The sequence below is a fragment of the Protopterus annectens genome, chromosome 8.part0 (assembly GCF_019279795.1).
Source record: "Protopterus annectens isolate FY-2018-M chromosome 8.part0, PAN1.0, whole genome shotgun sequence".
NCBI lineage: Eukaryota > Metazoa > Chordata > Ceratodontiformes > Protopteridae > Protopterus > Protopterus annectens.
In genome coordinates, this window is record NC_056741.1 from 406,178,905 (window position 1) to 406,198,396 (window position 19,492).

General features: G+C 41.0%; 1 protein-coding gene across 1 annotated transcript in view; it reads left to right on the top strand.

Moving 5' to 3' along the window:
• CA14 (carbonic anhydrase 14) overlaps positions 1-19,492 on the top strand; it is a 449,592-nt gene that overhangs the window by 280,477 nt on the left and 149,623 nt on the right. The window contains exon 6 of the mRNA XM_044079914.1: positions 8,602-8,668. Within this exon, the coding sequence (XP_043935849.1) occupies positions 8,602-8,668 (67 nt within the window). The remainder of the gene's footprint in view (positions 1-8,601; positions 8,669-19,492) is intronic.

Below are 19,492 nucleotides of genomic sequence, written 5' to 3' on the forward strand. Positions count from 1 at the left end.
TTTTGTCACACCTTCTCTAGTACCTTCTAATGTCCAAGCTTAAGTTTCCCCTTTCAGTTTGAAATACACAGCCTTTCTTACTTCGTTTCACGTCTGTTCAGCTCAGTTTATCTACAGTCAAGTTAATAGAATTCTACACTATGATCATAGACCCTTTTGTCTTTTATGCTCTAGTTATTTATTTATTATTTATTTATTTGCAGTTTGTTTTCTAGGATTGTCCATTGGGCTACAAAGAGCCCGTTTTCAATGGAGTCCTGGGGAGAAAAGCTCCAGAGAAATACAAATACATAGTACAGAAAGAGCACAAATCCATAATATACATTTCAATTAAATGTTAAATACATATTTCGGATAGTACAAATCCATAACACACAATTCAAATAAATGTTACATAATACAGAAATAAGAAAAAGATTTTCATTAGGAAAATTACATCAGGCTAATTCAGTAAGCAGTCATTTTTTTTTCTTTTTTTTAGGCAATTGCAATGAGGTCATTTTTTTTAGTCACTGGTCAAACTCGTCCAAAGGTATATAAAACTTTAGGACCTAGTGACAGGCATCAAATAAGTTTGGAAAGTTAGGAAGAAAATGTGGTCAGAATTAGGTTGGATGAGAGCAAGAGCATTTCCATTGCGAAGTAAGGTGCGAGTGCAGTGAGGTTTTAAACAAGGAGAGACTGTTGGTGGTGCAGATGGGAGAAGGGAGAGAGTTCCAGAGGCATGCAAGAAAGAAGGACATCAAGTGATTCCCAGCAGGATGTGTTGGTTTGCAATTTAATTAGGTTTTGGGAATTGGATCTTAGGAGTCTATCTGGTTTATGCATTTCAAAGATATTTGCTAGGGAGGGGCAGAGAGACGGGTTATGAATGAGTTTGTGTGCTTGGATGAGCTGGGTATATGTGAGGAAATTTGGTAATTCTAGCCAACTTAGTTGGTGAAGGGAATTACAGTGGTGCGAAGAGGCTCTATGACCTGCTGCAAATTTGGATATTTTGTTATAACAAGATGAGAATTTTGTTTTGAGGGAAGATTGTAGGCTGGTTAGGATAGACACACCATGTAAAAGGGATGGGATGAGGTATGTATTAGCTAATGTAATCCTGGTGGTGGGAGAAATAAAAGTGACTGTGGTGGTAAAGCATACCTAATTTTTTATGGATTTTTTTGATATTTGCTTGTAGATGCTTATCAAATTTTAGTTGATTGTCAATGATAATTCCTAGTAATTTTGTGTCAGAGACTAGTTCTAGGGGGTATTATTTTTGCTGGTAATTATGAAGGATTGTTTGTCTAGGGAAGAGTTTTTGGATGCATTGAATAACATAAGTTTTGTTTTGGTTGCATTAAGGGCTAGATGGTTGTCTAGCATCCACTGTTCAGTGGAAGGGAAGACGGCTTGTGTTAGATTGTTAAGAGTTGTGATGGAAGGGGAGGAACAGATTATAGTAGAATCATCAGCATATTGGATGAGACTGGAGTTTGGAATGGCTTGGAAGAAATCATTTATGAATATGTTGAATAGTAGGGGGCCTAGAATGGAACCTTGGAGGATGCCTGTGGATGTATTAAAGAAGGGTGAGGAAGCTTTTTTCCATTTAACTGCTTGTTGCCTGTTTGTGAGATAGCTTGAGAACCACTGGGTAGAGGAAGGGGATAGGTTAGGTTTAGAGAGTTTGGTAAGAAGGAGGTTGTGGGAAATAGTGTCAAATACCTTAGAGAGGTCAAGGAAAAGAGTGAATACTATGTGGCCGGAGTCGTGGGCTTTGTTGATTGTTTCTAGGAAGGAGAGGAGGGCAGTGGAGGTACTATGACCTGGTCTAAAGCCATGTTTTGTGGGGGTAAGAAACTGATTATTAATGAGGTAGGGTAAGAGTTGTTGGTATACACACTTTTCAAGTAGCTTAGAAATAGGGGATAGGATGGCAAAAGGGCAAAAGTTTGGGATGTCATTATTATTGCTACCTTTATGGAGAGGAATAATAAAGGCCTTCTTCCAGAGCTGGGGGACCTGGCTTTCTGAGCCAGACCGATTAATTAGTATGCTGCTAGGGAGAGCAATGGCTTCTGCGGCTACTTTTAGGAAGTAGGAGAGAATTTCATAAGGGGCATTGGAACCAGGTTTTAATTTTAGGAGAAGTTTTTTATGGTGGATATAGAGATGGGATTGATAGAGAAAGGTGGATGTTGGGGGCAAGGGATTCTAGGGGAGGAAGGGATGGATGCACGCTGAGAAGGGGTTGTAGAGGTGTTGGTGATGGATGATGTTAGCTTGCTTATGGACTCTATGAAGAAAGAGTTAAATTGGGTGGCTAAGTCCTTGTAATAGCCATCTGGGTTGGGGCAAGGGTTTTCTTTTTTTCTTGGGTTGAGGACAGATGAGATTCCTTTCCAAAATAGTTTGGGATTGGTGGTGTGGTTGGTTTGGAGAGTGGAGAAATAGGCTTTGCGCTCTGAGGTAATTTTATTTATTTATTTATTTATTTATTTATTTAAATTTGTTGACCGGGAGTGTCCGACTGGACATAGGTCCATTTTCAGTGGAGGCCCGGGGAGAAAAGCTCCACAGTTAAAATAAACAGACAGTATTTACATTGGATTACATAGTGATTAACAATTTACATAGCAATTACTTACAACATATTTACAGATGAAGAACATAGTACATCAGTAGACAACTAGAATCTTTATCTGTGAAGTGCATACCAGACATTAACAAATGTTACAAGAAGAAGAAGTTCGTGCTGTATAATAAGTACTGGCTTATGAGCATCTGAGCTTGCTATAATCAAGGTAGTTAGTGGAGTGGAAAGAAAGGTAGTGGTTGGATGGGGTGGATGATATTAGAGTGGGAGTTGCAAGGGCATAGCCAGCATGTTTTAGTTGCGCTTTTAGTAAGGTTTTGAAGTGGGTGCATGATGGTATGGAGGTAATTGTGGGTGGGAGTGAGTTCCATAATTTGGCTATGGTGCAAGAGAATAGTGCTTCACCAGCAGAGTTATTGGCTTTAGTGATCTGCAAGTGATTTTTGCTGCTGGATCTTAGTGGTCTGGTGGTGCAATAGGGTTGGAGTAGATTCTGGAGGGATGGGACATTTAGTGGATGGTTTACTAATTTGTGGGCGAGTGAGAGTTGATACCACTGAAGGAGGTGAGGGAGTTCAAGCCAGCCCAGTTCAGCAAGTGAGAGACAGTGGTGACTACGGTAGGATGCCCCTGTGGCGAATTTGGCGATTTTGTTGTAGCAGGTCTCTAGCTTGTTTAGATCACATTGCCTTAGGTTGGTATATGTTGGAGAGGCTAAAGTAGGGTGGAGATAAGGTGGGAATTTGCTATTGAAATCTTTGCTGCTTTGGTGAGAAATTGCTTATTTCTGTATAACGCTCCTAGTTTTTTGTGGACTTTTTTTATAGTCATGGATATGTGAATGTCAAATTTTAGTTTATTGTCTATTTCCACTCCTAGCAATTTGGTGTGTTCAGTTGGGTATATAATGGTGTTGTCTTTTGCCGTGATGTTAAAGTGAGAGTTGTTTTGAGTATGTTTGGTGGGTTGGAAGATGAGTAGTTTAGTTTTGTTTGGGTTGAGTATTAATCGGGCATTGGATAACCATGTTTCAACAGAGGAAAAGGCTTCCTGTGTGACTTTTTGCAGTTTTGGTAGGGACTGGGCTGAGCAGATATGGTCGAGTCATCTGTGTATTGTATGAGTGTGCCATGTTTGGTGGCAGAGGCTAGATTATTGGTGTAAACAGAGAAGAGTAGGAGTCCAAGGATGGATCCTTGGGGAACCCCTATGGAGACAGGTAGTTGGGGAGATATGTCATTCTGCCATACAACGGATTGTTGGCGGTCAGACAGGTAACTCTGAAACCAGTTGGTGACCGATTGTGAGAAGGATAGGTTATTGAGGACAGAGATAAGTTGTTTGTGTGGGACCATGTCAAATGCTTTAGCTAGGTCTAGGAAAGTAGCAGAAGAGAGATAGCCATTGTTTTTATGCTGAAGGATAGTGTTAGTAAAGGAGAGTAAGGCAGTGGTGGTGCTATGGTTTGGTTGGAAACCATGCTGAGTACTGGAAAGGAGGTTGTTAGTAAGGAGGTAGTCTGAGACCTGAGAGTGTATGCATCTCTCTAGTATTTTGGAGAGTGGAGAGAGAATAGCTATGGGGCGGTAATTGGTTAGTTCTGTGGAGGGTCCCCCTTTGTGGAGGGAAATTATATGTGGTACTTTCCACAGTGTGGGAACGTAACTTTCTGACAGAGATTGGTTAATCAAGATGGATACTGGGTATGCCAGAGCATCAGCTGCGATTTGTAGGTATTCACTTGGGAGGCTGTCTGCTGCTAATTTGGTGGGTTTAAGTTTAGTTAAGAGTTGTTTTTATGTTGGAGGTAGTTACAGGAGAAAAAGAGAAGGCAGTGGGGAGATTACTAGTTGAAGGTGTGGGTTGGAGGGGAGGGGGGTTGTGTTGTTTAGCTAGTGATAGTTTGGTTTGGGTGAAGTGTGTGTTGAATGAGGTAGTAATATTTTCTGAGGAGTGAGGGATGTTAGGAGGAGGGGTACTGACTTTACCTGGGTGGAGGATGGAGTTTATGGAGGACCAGAATTGTTTGGGGCTGTGTTGTGAGGAGTCTAGGGCAGACTGGTAGTATTGGGATTTGTCCTGTTTTATTAGCTTTTTGACTCTATTGCGTAGTTCTAGGAATTTTTGTCTAGCTGAGGGGGTTTTGGTTTTGCACCAGTGCTCCCAGGCTTTATCCCTGTTTTTCATTTCTGACTTAGGGGTTTTCTGTAGCCATGGGGAGGGTTGTGCTTTGGTTCTGGAGAATCTTATGGGGGCATGGTAATTAAGGATGTTCAGGAAGGTAGTATTAAAAAATTCAACTGCATCATCATCATCAAGTAACAGACAAACCCCTGAATATGTTTTATAATATAATATGTTTTTTGACTTTATTTTGTAGTGTTTTATATTCGTTTAGGGTGATAGTGGTTTTATTTTTATGGTAACATATCCAGGCTTTGACGTGGAGTTGCATAGTAGCTAATGTGTTTTTGGTTAAACAGGGTACAGGGTTACTTTATATACGTTTTGTTTTTAAAGGTTTTTAAAGGGGCAAAGAAGTTGAGCAGGTTTGTGAAAGTAGCGTTAAAGTAGAAGAGAGCATTATCTAGGGAAGAGTCTTTAATGGGTTCCAGTTTGTGCTTTTTAGTGCATTTGAGAAGGTTTCAGCATTAAAGTTCTTTAGTCAAAGAGTGGAAATATAGGTGTGAGTTAGTTCTATAGAAGATGGGAGACGGTGGGCAAAAGTGGGGAAGTGGTCAGCTAGTGGGTCTGGGAGAATACCACTATCAGAAATATAGTGAGGATGGGATACTAGAATCCAGTCTACTGTACTTCCAGTGATGGATTTCTTGGAAGGCCTGGTAGTGGAATTGATTAGTTGCATAAAGTTATATAAGTTAATATTGAGTGAGTTAGTGGGAGATTGGATTATGGCCCAGTTTATGTTCACAGGATTATGGTTTTGTGAGTAATGGCGGTAGAGATCCAGGAGAGAATATCTTCAAGGGATGAGATATTGTCTCCAGTGGGACTATAGAGGGAGAGAACACATCTGAGTTTATGCTTGTTTAGGTGGACTAGGGCTGGTATTATTTCTGCCTTGCCAAATCTGGGAAAGGGTTTGGTATAGGGGGTGACTAAGAGGGATGCCGAGTAAAGAAGTGCTACACCCCCCCCCCCCCGTTTTTTGTGTTCTGTCCTTCCTTAACACGCGGCAGTTGGGAAGAGTTATTTCAGAATCTTGTATGTGGGGCTTAAGGCAGGTTTCTGAGATGGAGAGAATATTGGGCTGGTTATGTAGAGGCCAGGCATGAAGGTTTAGAATTTTGTTACATAGGTTCTGAGCATTTAGAGCTGAGAAGTGGAGGGGTTTGTCTGTCACTTGGGGAGGTGGGGGGGTTGGGGGGTTTGGATTCAGTGTGGTAGAGGGGCCTGGGTTTGGGTGGATGTCCCCAGAGAGAAGGATAGAGATAAGATGATGGATGAGGTATTTGGTTTGTTTGGGGTGTAGTATACAGGTAGAGAGTTTTGTGGACATTAGACTAATGTAGCTGGAAACAGTGTTCTTAGAGTTAGGTAGGAGTCTATACGGGAAGAGCATGCTCTTGTTGAGGGAGTAGAGACTGGAAGATATACAAGTAACAGTAGATGTGTACTTTGCATCATCTTATCTCTATCCAAGTCACTGCGAGCCACATGCTCTAGTGAGCTAAACCTCACCACAATAAATAGAACAAGCTGGAGGGATAGATTCCTGTCACAGAGACTCCCCATGCTTTGGAACAAAATTCCTAACTAAATTAGGCAGAGCCCCTCACTAACACTCTTCAAGAGAAGCCTCGACGAGTGGATGGGTAACATAAAATACACCCCTGGGATCACTTCATTGGCTCTGCTTGACAGAGGCTCAGTTAATTAATCAATGGGGCGACGAAAGCCGACACACTCTGGCTAGGCTTAAAAATGCCCTCGGGCAGATAGCCTAGTACCTACCTATGAACCTATGGGGTAGTGGTGTGAAATGGGGGGAGTGGTTTGCATTAGTAGGTTGGGCGATATAATTTAGGTAAGTTAAGGTAATTAGAAGTATTATTTGAATAAGTAGAGATAGAGATTTGAGGGTCATGATGTTGGTTAGAGTAGAAGTAAGGGGTGAGTTAAGCTGAGAAGTTAGTTTGAGTAAGAGATTATGGTTTAGGTTAATTGTTTAGTAGTTTATCAGGATAAGCTGGGTTTGGCAGTAAACTCTGAAGGTTAGGCTTACTTTAATGGGTGAACTGTGGGAGGGGATTTTGGGGGTATGATGGGTAGTTTGGATTAGACGGTGGACATGGTGGGAGTGGCTAGCTAAGTATAAGTGTAGGGTATTGGGGATGGGTGAGATTTTGGGGGTAGGTTAGAGGACCGGAGTGAGCCCACAGGGCGAATTGAGTGGGTAGAGCCAAGGGAAGGAAGAATCAAAGTCAAAAAAGAAAGGAAAAAAAAAGACCAAACCCATTCTGTCCAAACTGTCTCCATATAACTTCCTTTCCATCCATAGTATCATCTTAGTGGCATCCATCTTTACTACTTCTAGTATTTTGTTCCCTGAATACATCAGAACTATAGCTAGTTCAATTGTTGCCCTGGGTGACTCTCTTAAACATAACTTGAAGATCAAAAACAATCCGTTAAAGTATATGGATACTAAAAAATAGTCCTGATAAACTTTTGCTAGCTCCTTCCTACAATTACATAACACATACTCACACTTAACACTTGTGCGCAATTTGCAAAATGATTGCTCCTATTTTGTTGGTGGGGCTGGGGGGGTCATGTAATGTCAGCAACAAAGACAGTTAAGAGCAGAGATCCCATGATTACTTTCTTATAAGTCTTTCTCTCTGTTGGCAGTACCTTTCCACTCCTCGGACTATTTTCTTTCCTCCCATCCACCCCCTTCTTCATTACTATCACTCTGTGTAGTACACAAACAAAATCTTTAGCAGCTGCTACTTACCCACTGTTTACTTCTACTGAGCCTCCATTTTAGAACTGAATTAGGTTCACTTAGCAAAATCTCTTAGCTGTGAATCCCTGCTAATTAATGACCACAAGTTTCTTATTCTCCAAAAATCTGTGCAGTTTTTCCCCCAGTACTGTTTCCCTTTCATTAAGGAAATCTCTTCACTTTTTTATTTAAGACAGAGTCAAAATGTATTCAGCATCTTTCTTCACTTTCCTTCCTTTTAAAAGTCGTTACCTTCCTTTACTTGCTCTTCCCCATACATACCCAAACTGCCCTTTGGGAAACAAAACTGGAATCTCTTGCACACAGTACACTATATAGAGTTCTCATTGTCTGTTACAACAGAACAGTGAGAAATGTCATTAATACGTGAAAAGTGCAGACTGGAAAAGACTCTAGCAGGACATGGAGGTTCATAAGTCACATATGGCATTCTAGTAATTCAAGTAACATATGGGGCACTAATAATTTCAGAGTAAGAAGAATGAATACAAAACAACCCATTTATTTTATGATACTTTTAACACTGGAAACTAGTTGTACTCTGCAGTAAAGGTCTGCCAGTTTAATGCACATGATTAAACGTATAAATGGCCTTTATACCAGTAATGAGTTTTACTTCTTTAGTCTGCTTTCATGGGCCATATGTCTCTGAGCAAGTCACTTAATCACATTACCCAGTTATCCCTCAGAAGAGCCCTGAAAAAATGCAGATATGTCCTCATGAGTCTGACACTACCTTAGACAGTCATTATTTAAATATAATGCTATTTTGTGAGTTAGATGGCTGTTTCAGAGGTTCTTTCTCCATTTCAGCTACATGATTCAACATAAGTAAATTACATGGCTTATGAAGTGTGATACTGCACTTTACTGGCATCATAATTCTGTATGTAGGTTTTGCTGGAATGTGGATTTTGTATTGTTGCATAACAGTTATGACAGAAAAAATACTATTCAGCTATAAAACACTAAGAATTAGATTATAAAATATCTTTCTTCTTTCTTTTTTAACCCTATAAAGACTACAGATGATGTTCATGCTGGCTATGAGAACATCTTCAGACAGTTGGGAAACATCAAATATTCAGGTAAAACAGCAGTTTTTAGCTTCCTAGCCATGTAGCCTCTGCAACCGCAATGCATTTTATTCCCATATGAAACTGTCTATGTAACACCCCCAACCACCATTACAATCAAAGATGTTTATGAACTGTGCCTCAATGTGCAACAGTGATCAATATAACCACAAAGATAAAACTTGCATATGGGAATAGTATGCTCAATGATTTCTTAATCTTGCTTAATTTCTAGTATTGGTAGTGTTAGTAACATGCTTAGTCTATAAAATGTGATTGGCAAATACAGCCCTTAAACAAACTTTACAACAAATGCTTTAGTTGCATGAATATATTATTTATGCCTGTCTCTTCACATCTTCAGAAATCTGAAATCTTGAAATGTTCTACCTCTGTAGCTTGTTTCTCCTCTACAAAAAGATTAATCTAGGCACTCAGCATGACTTTTTGTAAACATATACTTACATTTGTGATCTGATGTTGTCAATTTTCATTCGTTCCTCAACATGTGGGTTCGGATCCGATCCTTGGATTCAACTTGGCCACTTTTTACACCTGGTGGCTACTGCAAACTCTGGAGCTCCTCCCTTACACATAATGCTGTAGTCCCCCTACATACCTCAGATCTCATTTGCTGCCTTTGCATACGGATGTGATCACTGTCAGCTCTGAAGCATGTAGTGAGTTATGAATGTTTTTGGGTGTTATACCTTTTTCCCTTTCTAGTGTATTTTCTATTTTATAATTCTTAAATTTTTCTAAGCTAGCCTTCCTTATCCCAACATGTTTTGCTGTGTACTTTGATACCTTTGTTGGTAGTTTTTCCCCAACTTTCTCTTCTACTGTTTAGGTAATTCTTTTTACCATTGTTAGTAGTTTTTCTTTTTTTTTCCTAACCTTTTTAAAAAAAAATCTGCCTTATTCTCCTTTGCTATTTTATAAGTATAATGGCTGAAAAATCTTCAGGTTTCAAAAAGTATAAAGAGTGTGGGCATTAAATCCCTTTGTCTAATGTGCATGACTCTTGTCTAGTTTTGTCTGGGCCCTGCTTATCGGTAAGTCCCTTGCGAAATATGTAAATCTTTTAATCCAAGGGCTTTGGTGGATAGAAAGACTAAATTGATTTTGAAGGGGTTTCTCCCTTCAACCTTTTCAGAGTCACTGGTTGGAGCTCATTCCTCCAAGGCAGGCTAAAAAGTGCTGAGAAAACGACTACCTGAACCATCTGGACCCCCCACTCCTTCTTCCGATCCAAGAAGTCGGTCTGGAGGATCTTGAAATGGTTGAATCTGCAGACCAAATCCTTGTAGCCAACTGTTTCAGATACAAGGTCTGCCTCATCAGATCCAGTTCTGTTACAGCCAGAAGAGCTCCACAGGACCCATTATGACTTTTTTCTGGACCTGGTCCCCTCTTGGCTACCTTACCCCCTTTTTAAAGAGGTGCTGACACTATAGATCTTCTTAATTAGAATTGTCTTCCCGTTCTTCCAGGAGTCTTACAGAGGCACTTGCGGATAGAATGATGAGGAGGTTTCTCTTGCACAGATACAGATGAGAGTTCTCCCAGTTCCTACCCATTCGGGAGGACACCATCATTAGTATCACTCCACCCAACGTGGCTCCTTCTCTGATCAGTCCTTTGGCTTCAGAGCCCTCGGATATAACCCTTCCAGTACTGCCTGTATCAGATCCGAAGATTGTTGTATCTTCAACTCCGATACCTTCTCTGAGTGGACCAGTTCTGAGTGTGTTGGAGCCGGATGGCTCTCGGAGCCGAAGTACTGTTGTCAGCTCTGAGGTGCTAGAGTTGATTCTGAAGCTGTCAGAGCTGTCTCTGCCCCTTGGGGCCTTGGCATTGGACAGCACGGCTCCAAATCTGCCTTCAGTTCAGAGGGAGCAGATGGTCTGACAGCATGTCTTCTCGGCTCCATTTGCTTCCTAGTGCCTGGGGCATTCTGCCTTTGAGGCCATAAAGAGAGTATTCTCTTCTATAGTACAGACAATTTCACCCCTCTCGGATCTGCCATCTGGTTCCCATATGTCTTTGTGCCATGAGCATCATCACTCTAATTCACAGGGACAGCCAGCCCAAAGTCTCCAGGCTACCTACAGGGTATCCTTATATCTTCCAATACTTCTCCAGAGCACCCCACTGAAGGAGTCCCTAGGATGAGGAAGTGGAAGAGGAGGCATTTTGACTCCCCATAGAAGTCAATCACTGAAGATACTGATTTTGATGAAGGGGAAGGGTCCCCAAGATCACCACCTGATGACATCTCCTTTGGAGATATTTTGGAGATCTTTAAGCAAAGGGGTGGTTGCTGTACCAATAACCCTTCCCAAGAGGAATCAGTATTTCTGGAGGCATTTAAATCTGTCCCATCTACTTCCTGGCTGACTCTGCCCACCGATGAGCTCATTGAGGTGATCTCTCGGCAATGAACCCGATTCTGTTGAGCAGATCCCCAAGAGACCAGACAGGATCCTGGAACCACCAAAGGGGAAAGAGTTCTGGAACAAAGGAGTACTAGTAGATGCCATTGTCATAGCAGTGATCACAAAGAAAGAAAGAACTCACCGAGCAGAGTTCATCTGGTCATCCTCCTAACAGGGAGTCTAAGGTGTTGGATAGATTTGGGAAGTGTGTTTACACTTCAGTGACTTTTGCACTTAGATCACTGAACTATTTGGTGCACTTCACCAGACTTCAGATGGATTTGATTAAAGAACTCTTCAAATCCCTCTCAGGAGCAGTAACTGCTGAGGCACAGACTTCCTTTGCATCACAGTTGATTACCTTACAGTCTATTGCAAATTCATCCATGAGGCTCATTTCACATGCGGCTGAAGGGTCCTCAAGGCTGGAGGGCTCAGGCATTTCCATTAGGAGACATGCCTGGATGCACTTGTGTGATTTTGTGGAGCCTTTCAAGTTCACCTTTATCAGTACATCTTTTGACTGAAGTTCTTTGTTTGACCCTAATGTTAAAGATACAATCTCCAGGTGTGAGAAAGATGGTAAGACCCTGTCTGCAGTGGACATACGTTTTTTAACTCCTCAAAGAACCTTCACTAGGAATCAATAAGGTGGTCAGAAGATGTGGTCCAGAGAATCCTAGGGTTCTTTCCATGATCCACGTGGAGATAGTTCCCCCAGGAGTAGAGGGGGGAATTCTAATGGAAGACGCCATCTGCATGGCAGGGGAGGCCTGCAGAACCAGGTGTCCAGAGATTCTTTCTCTGACAGACCCTATCATCACTCCTGAAAGGCGGCCCATTTATCCACCTTTGGAGGCGGTCGGGGGTCATCTATCCCTGCACTTTTTTTTTTTTAATTTCTCCAAGTCTTTTGACTTTCCAATACCATGAAGGAATGGATCCCATTCCTAAGTCAAAGTATGATTAAAGATCATGAAATTAGTATTGTTTCAATCTTTGATGTCAGCCAAAAGTGCTCTTCGCAGCACCTGCAATGTGCCCAGTAATGACTCCTTCTGCAATTTGTATGGAGTTACATGTATTGGCAACATATCTAAATAAGATTGTAAATTCCTTTTTATAAGACCCGTTGCTCCTACTACTATCGGAACTGTCTGGGTATCTTTCTTCCACATTGCTCTCATTTCTGCCTGCAGATCCTGATATTTTATGACTTGTGTCTCTGTATGCAAGACACTGTAGTCACTGGGTATGACAATTTCAATTATCAGTGCTACTCTTGTCTTCTTTTCTTGGACCACTGTATCCGGTTTTCTAGCATCTGTCTTTTGAACTGTTGGTAATGGGTTCCCATGTGATGTAGACTTCTTCATTTTCTATGATGCTTTGTGGCTCATGTTTCCAGTGTTTTTCAGCCACTTCAGTACTATAATGTTTGCACAATCCCCAGTGCAACAGTCTTGCCACATTATTATGCCTTTCAGTATGCAGTCCTTCTGCCATTTATGTTGCAACCAGCAATGAGGTGTGCAACTGTTTCCAATTTGGTTTTACAAAACCTACATTTGTCTGTTTCTCCCACATGTTCAATGGACTTTATAAACCAGCGTGTACGCAGTCCACTATATTGGGCTGCCAATATTAACCTGACTCTCTGCACCAGAGAGCCTGACTAGATGTTACAGAAGATACAAGGGTTCAGATGATTATATCTGGAGGTTATAAAATTCCCTTTTTCCTACCCCCCTCAACAGAATTCCTGATGTTCCACCCAGTCAGAGGAAGGTAGCAGCTTTAGAAATAAAAAAAAAAGCTGCTAGAAAAAATAATCATCCAAGAGGTACTCCCAGACCAGAAAGAATCTGGAACTTATTCAAGTTTCTTTTTAGTGCCAAACAAAACAGGGGATTTCTGAACAAATCGGTTCAGTATACAAATTTCTGGATGGTCACGGTTCAGTCCATTTTGCCTTTCCTGCACAAGGATGACTGGGTATCCTCAATAGATCTTCAGGATGCATACTATCACATAAAAATGAACAGGTGATCCACGAGATACCTACACTTCCAGCTGGGAGCCAGTCATTACCAATTCAGAGCACTGCCCTTTGGCCTCACCACAGCCCCCAGGGTGTTCATCAAATCCATGGCAGTAGTAGTAGCTCACTTGAGATTGCACTGATTCTGAGTGTTTCCTTAACTGGATGACTGGCTCATAACTGCTCCAACCAAGCATCTATTGATCACAAGAAATGATGTACTCCAAATGTGCTCTCACCTAGGCATCATAACTAGAACCAACTCAAGTGCTAGAGTTCATAGGAGCCTTCTTCAACAGTGTGTCAGTGACAGCCTCCCTTCCCTTGCCAAGAGTACAAATGATTCAAGTCCAAAAGATAATTCAAAATTCCTCACTATTAGTCCAACTAATTCTACCGGCTTTAGGACTGATGTCTGCTGCCATAATTCTGGTTCCATTGGTAAGATACTATATGAGAATTCTTCAGTGGACCCTGGTGACTCAGTGGTCCATCTTGTACCAGCCTTTGTTCTCCCAAATCAAAATAACTCAGGCATGTAAAAGGTATCTCAGGTGATGGATTTGCTCAGAACAGGTGTTACAAGGCCGGCCTTTTATGCTTTCTCAGCCCAAGGCCATAGTGACCACGGACACATCCCAGTTTAGTTGGGGGAGGCACTTCTTGGGAGAGACTTGATATGATATGATTTGAAAAAATAATATAAATATACAACAAAATAAAATAAATTTAAAATAAAAAAATTGTTTATATATGAATTAGAATTGTTTTGTATATACCTGTACATATGAATTATCTATTTATGTTGAATATATAGATGTGGCTGCTTTTCAATTCATTATATTCTGATGTATATATATTGTTCTTTTCTCTTTTTTAATGCTTGGGGTTTGTATTATGTGGTTGCATTATGTGGTTGCACTTTAAGGAAATCAGCTAATTGTGAAGATTAAATATTTAATTTGATTGTTTAATTAATTAATTGAATGCATTAACTAATAATGTTTGGTATATAAGGAAATTAATTGTTGTAGTAAATTGTTCCATTGAATGCAAAAGGCCGAGGTACCAGAACGTGTAAAATAAAAGTTCACAGCATTTCCTTGCATCTTTCCTTTCATGGTGGTGTGCTTTCAGGTTTTTTGAGAGAGACTTGGGAAGACCTGGTCCCCAGAAGAGGCCAACACGCACATCAGTGTCCTAGAAATGAGAGTGGTTCTCCTAGCATTGCAGGCCTTCCAAGACTCTCTCCCTTCAGGTTCTGTTGTGATTCAGATGGACAATATGTCAGTAGTCTGATACATCAAGAAACAAGGAGGAACCAGATCTTACTCCTTATGTTGAGAAGCAATGGGCAATCTCATCCAATCAATTTCTGATAGCAAAGCACATTCTGGAGAAATCCAGTGTGATAGCAGATAAGGTGAGTAGGTCCATCCTATTGCCTCATGAGTGGTCTCTCAACAAGAAAATTGCAGAGAAAATATATTCCGTCAATAGGGCCAGCCATCCTGTGACCTCTTTGCATCTCCCCTAAACAAAAGTTGCAGCAGTTTTTTTCCCCAAGCCCCTCACTGGGGGAGTCACTGAGATATGCTCTTCTCCACGATTGGCCTCATAGTCTCTTCTAGGCTTACCCTCCAACTCCTCTGATCATCAAGTTTCTTCAGAAAGCATCTTGATTGAAGAGCATAGTAATCCGCATTGCCCCTTACTGGCCTCATCCGGTTTGGTTCTCCTTCTTTTGGCCTCCTCTATTTCATCCTCTTTGGATCCTGGATCCAGTTCCAGACCTTCTGTCTCACCCGACAGACATGATTTATCCTGACATTTTGGGTCTAAAGTTGACCCCATGGTTTCTCCAATTCCATTGATAGCAAGACAGCCCAGCACCTCCTCCCCATCCATCACATTATTTTGTCTTCCCAGTAGGCTTCCACTAGGAAAATGTACAAAAGTAAATGGAAAAGATTAATTTTGTGGGCACAACAGAAAAACATTGATCCCTTTTTAGCACCAGTACCCACAGTTCTTGAATTTTTGGCTAATATTTTTAATGAAGGGACCAGTTCACCAATGGTTAAAGTACAATTAGCTACTGTTTCTAATTTTCATGTCAGAGGTTCATTTCTACCGTAGGTTCATCATGATTCTGTAAGGCATTTATAAAAGGAACCATTTTACTAAAACCTCCCTTTAAAGATCCAACCCCCCTGTGGGATTGGAATTTAGTGCTACAAGCCCTTACTCAGTCACCATTTGAACCAGCTGAAAAATGTGAATCAAAGTTTTAATGTGGAAAATGATATTTTGGTAGTCATTGCATTGGCTAGGAGAGTTTCAGAACTACAAGCCTTATCTTCTAAACCTCCTAATTTGATTTTTCATTAAGATAGGGAGTCCTTAAGAATCAATCCTTCTTTTCTTCCTAAGGTGGTGTCAGGATCCAACATTAATCAATGCATCAACTTTTCAATCTTCTTCCCAAATTTCTCCAACAAAGAGGAATAGATTTTACATTTGTTGGACATTCACAGTCTATTACATTTCTATCTGCATAGAACTGAGGAATTCAAAGAATCAGATCAATTATTCTTCTCTTTTTCAGAATCATCATTGGGAAAGCCAGTTACTAAAATAACTTTAGCTAAGTGGCTAACTGATTGCATTTCCTTTGTCTACAACAAATTTGGTTTATGTTTGCCAAAACCCTTGAGGGCTTATTCAACTAGATCAATGGCAAACTCTTCAGTATTTCTATCCAGATATTCCATGGACAATATTTGTACTGCCGCCACTTGACTAATCCTCATACTTTTATTACTCATTACAAAGTTGATCTAGTGTCTAGGGAAAGAGAAGCCTTTGACTCAACAGTAATCAGGAATATCCTTTCTTAGAGTCCACCCGGAATTCAGGTAGCTGGGGACTCTATCCCACATATTGAGGAACGAATGAAAATTGACAACATCAGATAAAGAAGTTATCTATTTTTGCTATATTGCTGATTTTATAAACTGTTCCTTCTGCTTTGTTGCACTTTTTGTCTGCTGTAGCATAGACTCAGATCTGCTGAATCTGGATCTGTTTGTTAAATTGAGCACTGAACCAAGCTATCTTTTGTTGGAGGGGGTCCCCCTGTACCCTTTTGACAGGAGAGTGCAGTTAGGACTCATTAGATTGAAGGTTGCTGGCACAGGGCCCAGTTGTGAGCGTTTTTATTGGTGAAATTGCTTAATTCAGTTTGCTGAATGTTGCTGCATAAGCCTCGCATTTGCGTGGGTTTGCACGTGTTTTAGCATAGCTTCACAAAGTTACGTGACCAGCCGCTGCTGTGCTGTATTAATTTGTTTACGCATTGTGCATCTCTGTGAACCATCACACACTGATGGGGGTAACCACTGGTGATTATAGACACAAAAACTTCAGTGGATAAATTGTCCCGTAGTAGCTGCCTGTGATCTGGCCAAAAAGTCCTTAAATTGTGCTTAGCTGCTCAGAGAGCACCTCAGCTGCTCTTTTGCCCCTTAAACAGTCCCAAAACCACCAAATCTACAGTATTCTCATACCATTTAGAGAATCCCCGCTAGTATAGACCCTTTGTAGAGAACCCCATTAGTATAGACCCTGTTTAGAGCACCCAGTTATACCACACCCCTCCATTTTCTCTCCCCACTGTGAAAATAGGATTTAACCTAGCATTAAGGATGATCAATTTCCCTCCATTTCTTCTACCAACCTGATTGACATGGGTATCCTGAGGCAGTGTAGCAACTGCCTCATGTACACTGACAAACGTCTACTCCTAAATCACCCAAGGACAGTTTGTGAGAGATATATCTACCCTACAAATCTGGAATCCTTGCTCTCTACACAAACCATGCACTCAGCACATAAGCCATCATACGCCGAAGTACATACCAGAAACCTACCTAAACACGAGAGACCTTCCAAACACAAACATGCTACACCTAATACAGCACCTACAGCACTTACTACATATAAAAACACAAGCACCAGTGTCTCACCAAATAAGCCCCTAAGACAAAGCACATCTAAACCAAATGCTTTAGTCATAGGTGACTCCATTGTGAGACACACAGATGTCCTACTCGCCAGGCTGGACAAGGAGAAGGTTATGGTCAGCTGTCTATCGGGTGCCAGGATCCATCAGATCACACATGCTCTTAAGTCTCTCAACAAGTACAATTATGGCTTTGTCATAGTTCATGTTGGTGTGAATGACTTGAGATGTACCTCACTGGACTTTATGAAGAGAGACATGATTAAGCTATATGAATATGTGTCCCAGGTAGGTATGTCCCTAGCCTTGAGCAGCATTCTACCCTCACCTAGGATTTATTTATTATTTATTTATTTCACATTTGTTTACCAAGGATGGTCAACTGGACAGATGCTGTCCTTTTACAGTGCAGGCCTGGGGAGAAAAGCTCCAGTAAAAGTCATAACACTATACAACAGAATATAATAGAGAAATGATTCATTATACATAACAGAGCCAGTAGTACTAGTGATAACATATACGATGTGGCTACTAATAGTATAAAAATCAAATTAACATCATAATGATTTATACAGAGTACAGTTAAGACAATACAAAAAGCCGCGGTGGTGCAGCGGTAGCGTTGTCACCTCACAGTAAGAGGTTCTCCCGTTCGATTCTTGGCTGGAGCGCCTTCTGTGTGGAGTCTGCATGTCCTCCCCACGGTCGAGTAGCATTCAAAAGACATGCGTGAATGGGTGTGCCTTCATTGAAGGTTGGGCGTGGAGCTGGCACCTCAGCACCGCAAAAATCTACTGCCAATCATTAGCGGATCGGAGTTCCGCTGTGGCGACCCCTAACCGGGAAAAGCCGAAAGAAAAACAACAACAGTTAAGACAATACAAAAAAATCCAAGAAGTACAAAATGGAACATTAAGACTCCCCTGGAGATCAATGTTACATCAAAACAGCATGACACAAACACCAGAGATGTTATCATTTGCCTGTGGCAGCTCAGCTTAGACCAGCAGAAAAGGAATGTTCAATTACATATAATAGGAGTAGCACTCCCTGTAATGAAGCATAGAGAAGTGCAGTGAACTCTCTGTGGATGTAATAATACAATTTTGAAAGTAGTTGCAGGTGCAGGGTGTGCATTCAGAGCACTTGGTTGTAGTGCTGAGTCTGAACATTTACAGATCCGTGCACTACTTAGATGGGATTTATACTTAGATGGGATTTTTGATTGGTAAGATGATACTACAGTGTAAACAAAAAATGACTGACTTCAACATTTGGCTTAATTTCTGGTGTCATTCTAAGGGGATCCAGTTCCTGTCAGCCTGGGAAGACGTGGTTGATACACTGCTTTGCCAGGGATGGTCTTCACCTGTCACTTCTAAGCTTTTGGTTACTGGCTAAGGCACTTGCCTCCCCCAGTGCCTTTTTTTAGCAAGGTCGCAAGAACAAAATTTCTGACATAAAATATCACTCACAAATAAATTAAAGGTTATGCTGCTAAATGCTAGGAGTTTAAATAAGAAACTGCACTCTCTGGAAACATTCCTCTCCCTGGAGGATGTTGATGTCTGTGCAGTCACAGAAACTTGGCTCAGGGCTACAGAGAGCACCCAGGCCTTGGAAAGCAACAATGCCTTCCATACTTTCAGACTGCAAAATGAACATGTGAGAACCAAAGCAGGAGTATATATGTTCATCAAAGATAAATACACCTCTAGACTGGTTAGACAGGAAAACGCCATGGAGTTACTCAAAGTTCAACTAACTGTGGGTAAGACCCCCCTTCAAGTCATCGTTAGCTATAGGCCCCCTTCAATGAACCAAGATACCCATGCTGTTTATTTGGACCTACATGAGTCGATCACATTACAACCAAACACTCTAGTAATGGGCTATTTTAACCATCCCTCCATTGACTGGGAAACTTATATGAGTACCAATATTTTCTCACAAAAGTTCCTAGACTTTTTAACACTAATGCACTGGAACAAATAGTATGCAACCCCACAAGGAGCTCAAATATTCTCAACCTGGTCCTCATCAACATGGGTAACCATTGCACCACCACATGTATAGGACCCTCACTGGTTAAATATGATCACAAATAAGTCACATTTGAAGTAGGTATAGCACCTGAACCCCTCTTAGGTGAAATCAAAAAATGTCACCAAAGCAAATTAAACCCTCCTAAGGGATGGCATAAATAATTTCCAAGCTCCTGTTCCCACAGATGGTATTGACAACTATACTAAGGTATACACAAATGCCCTGTACAAACACTTATATAAATGCACTGACACACCTATACGTGATAGGCTCAAAACAAGATCCTC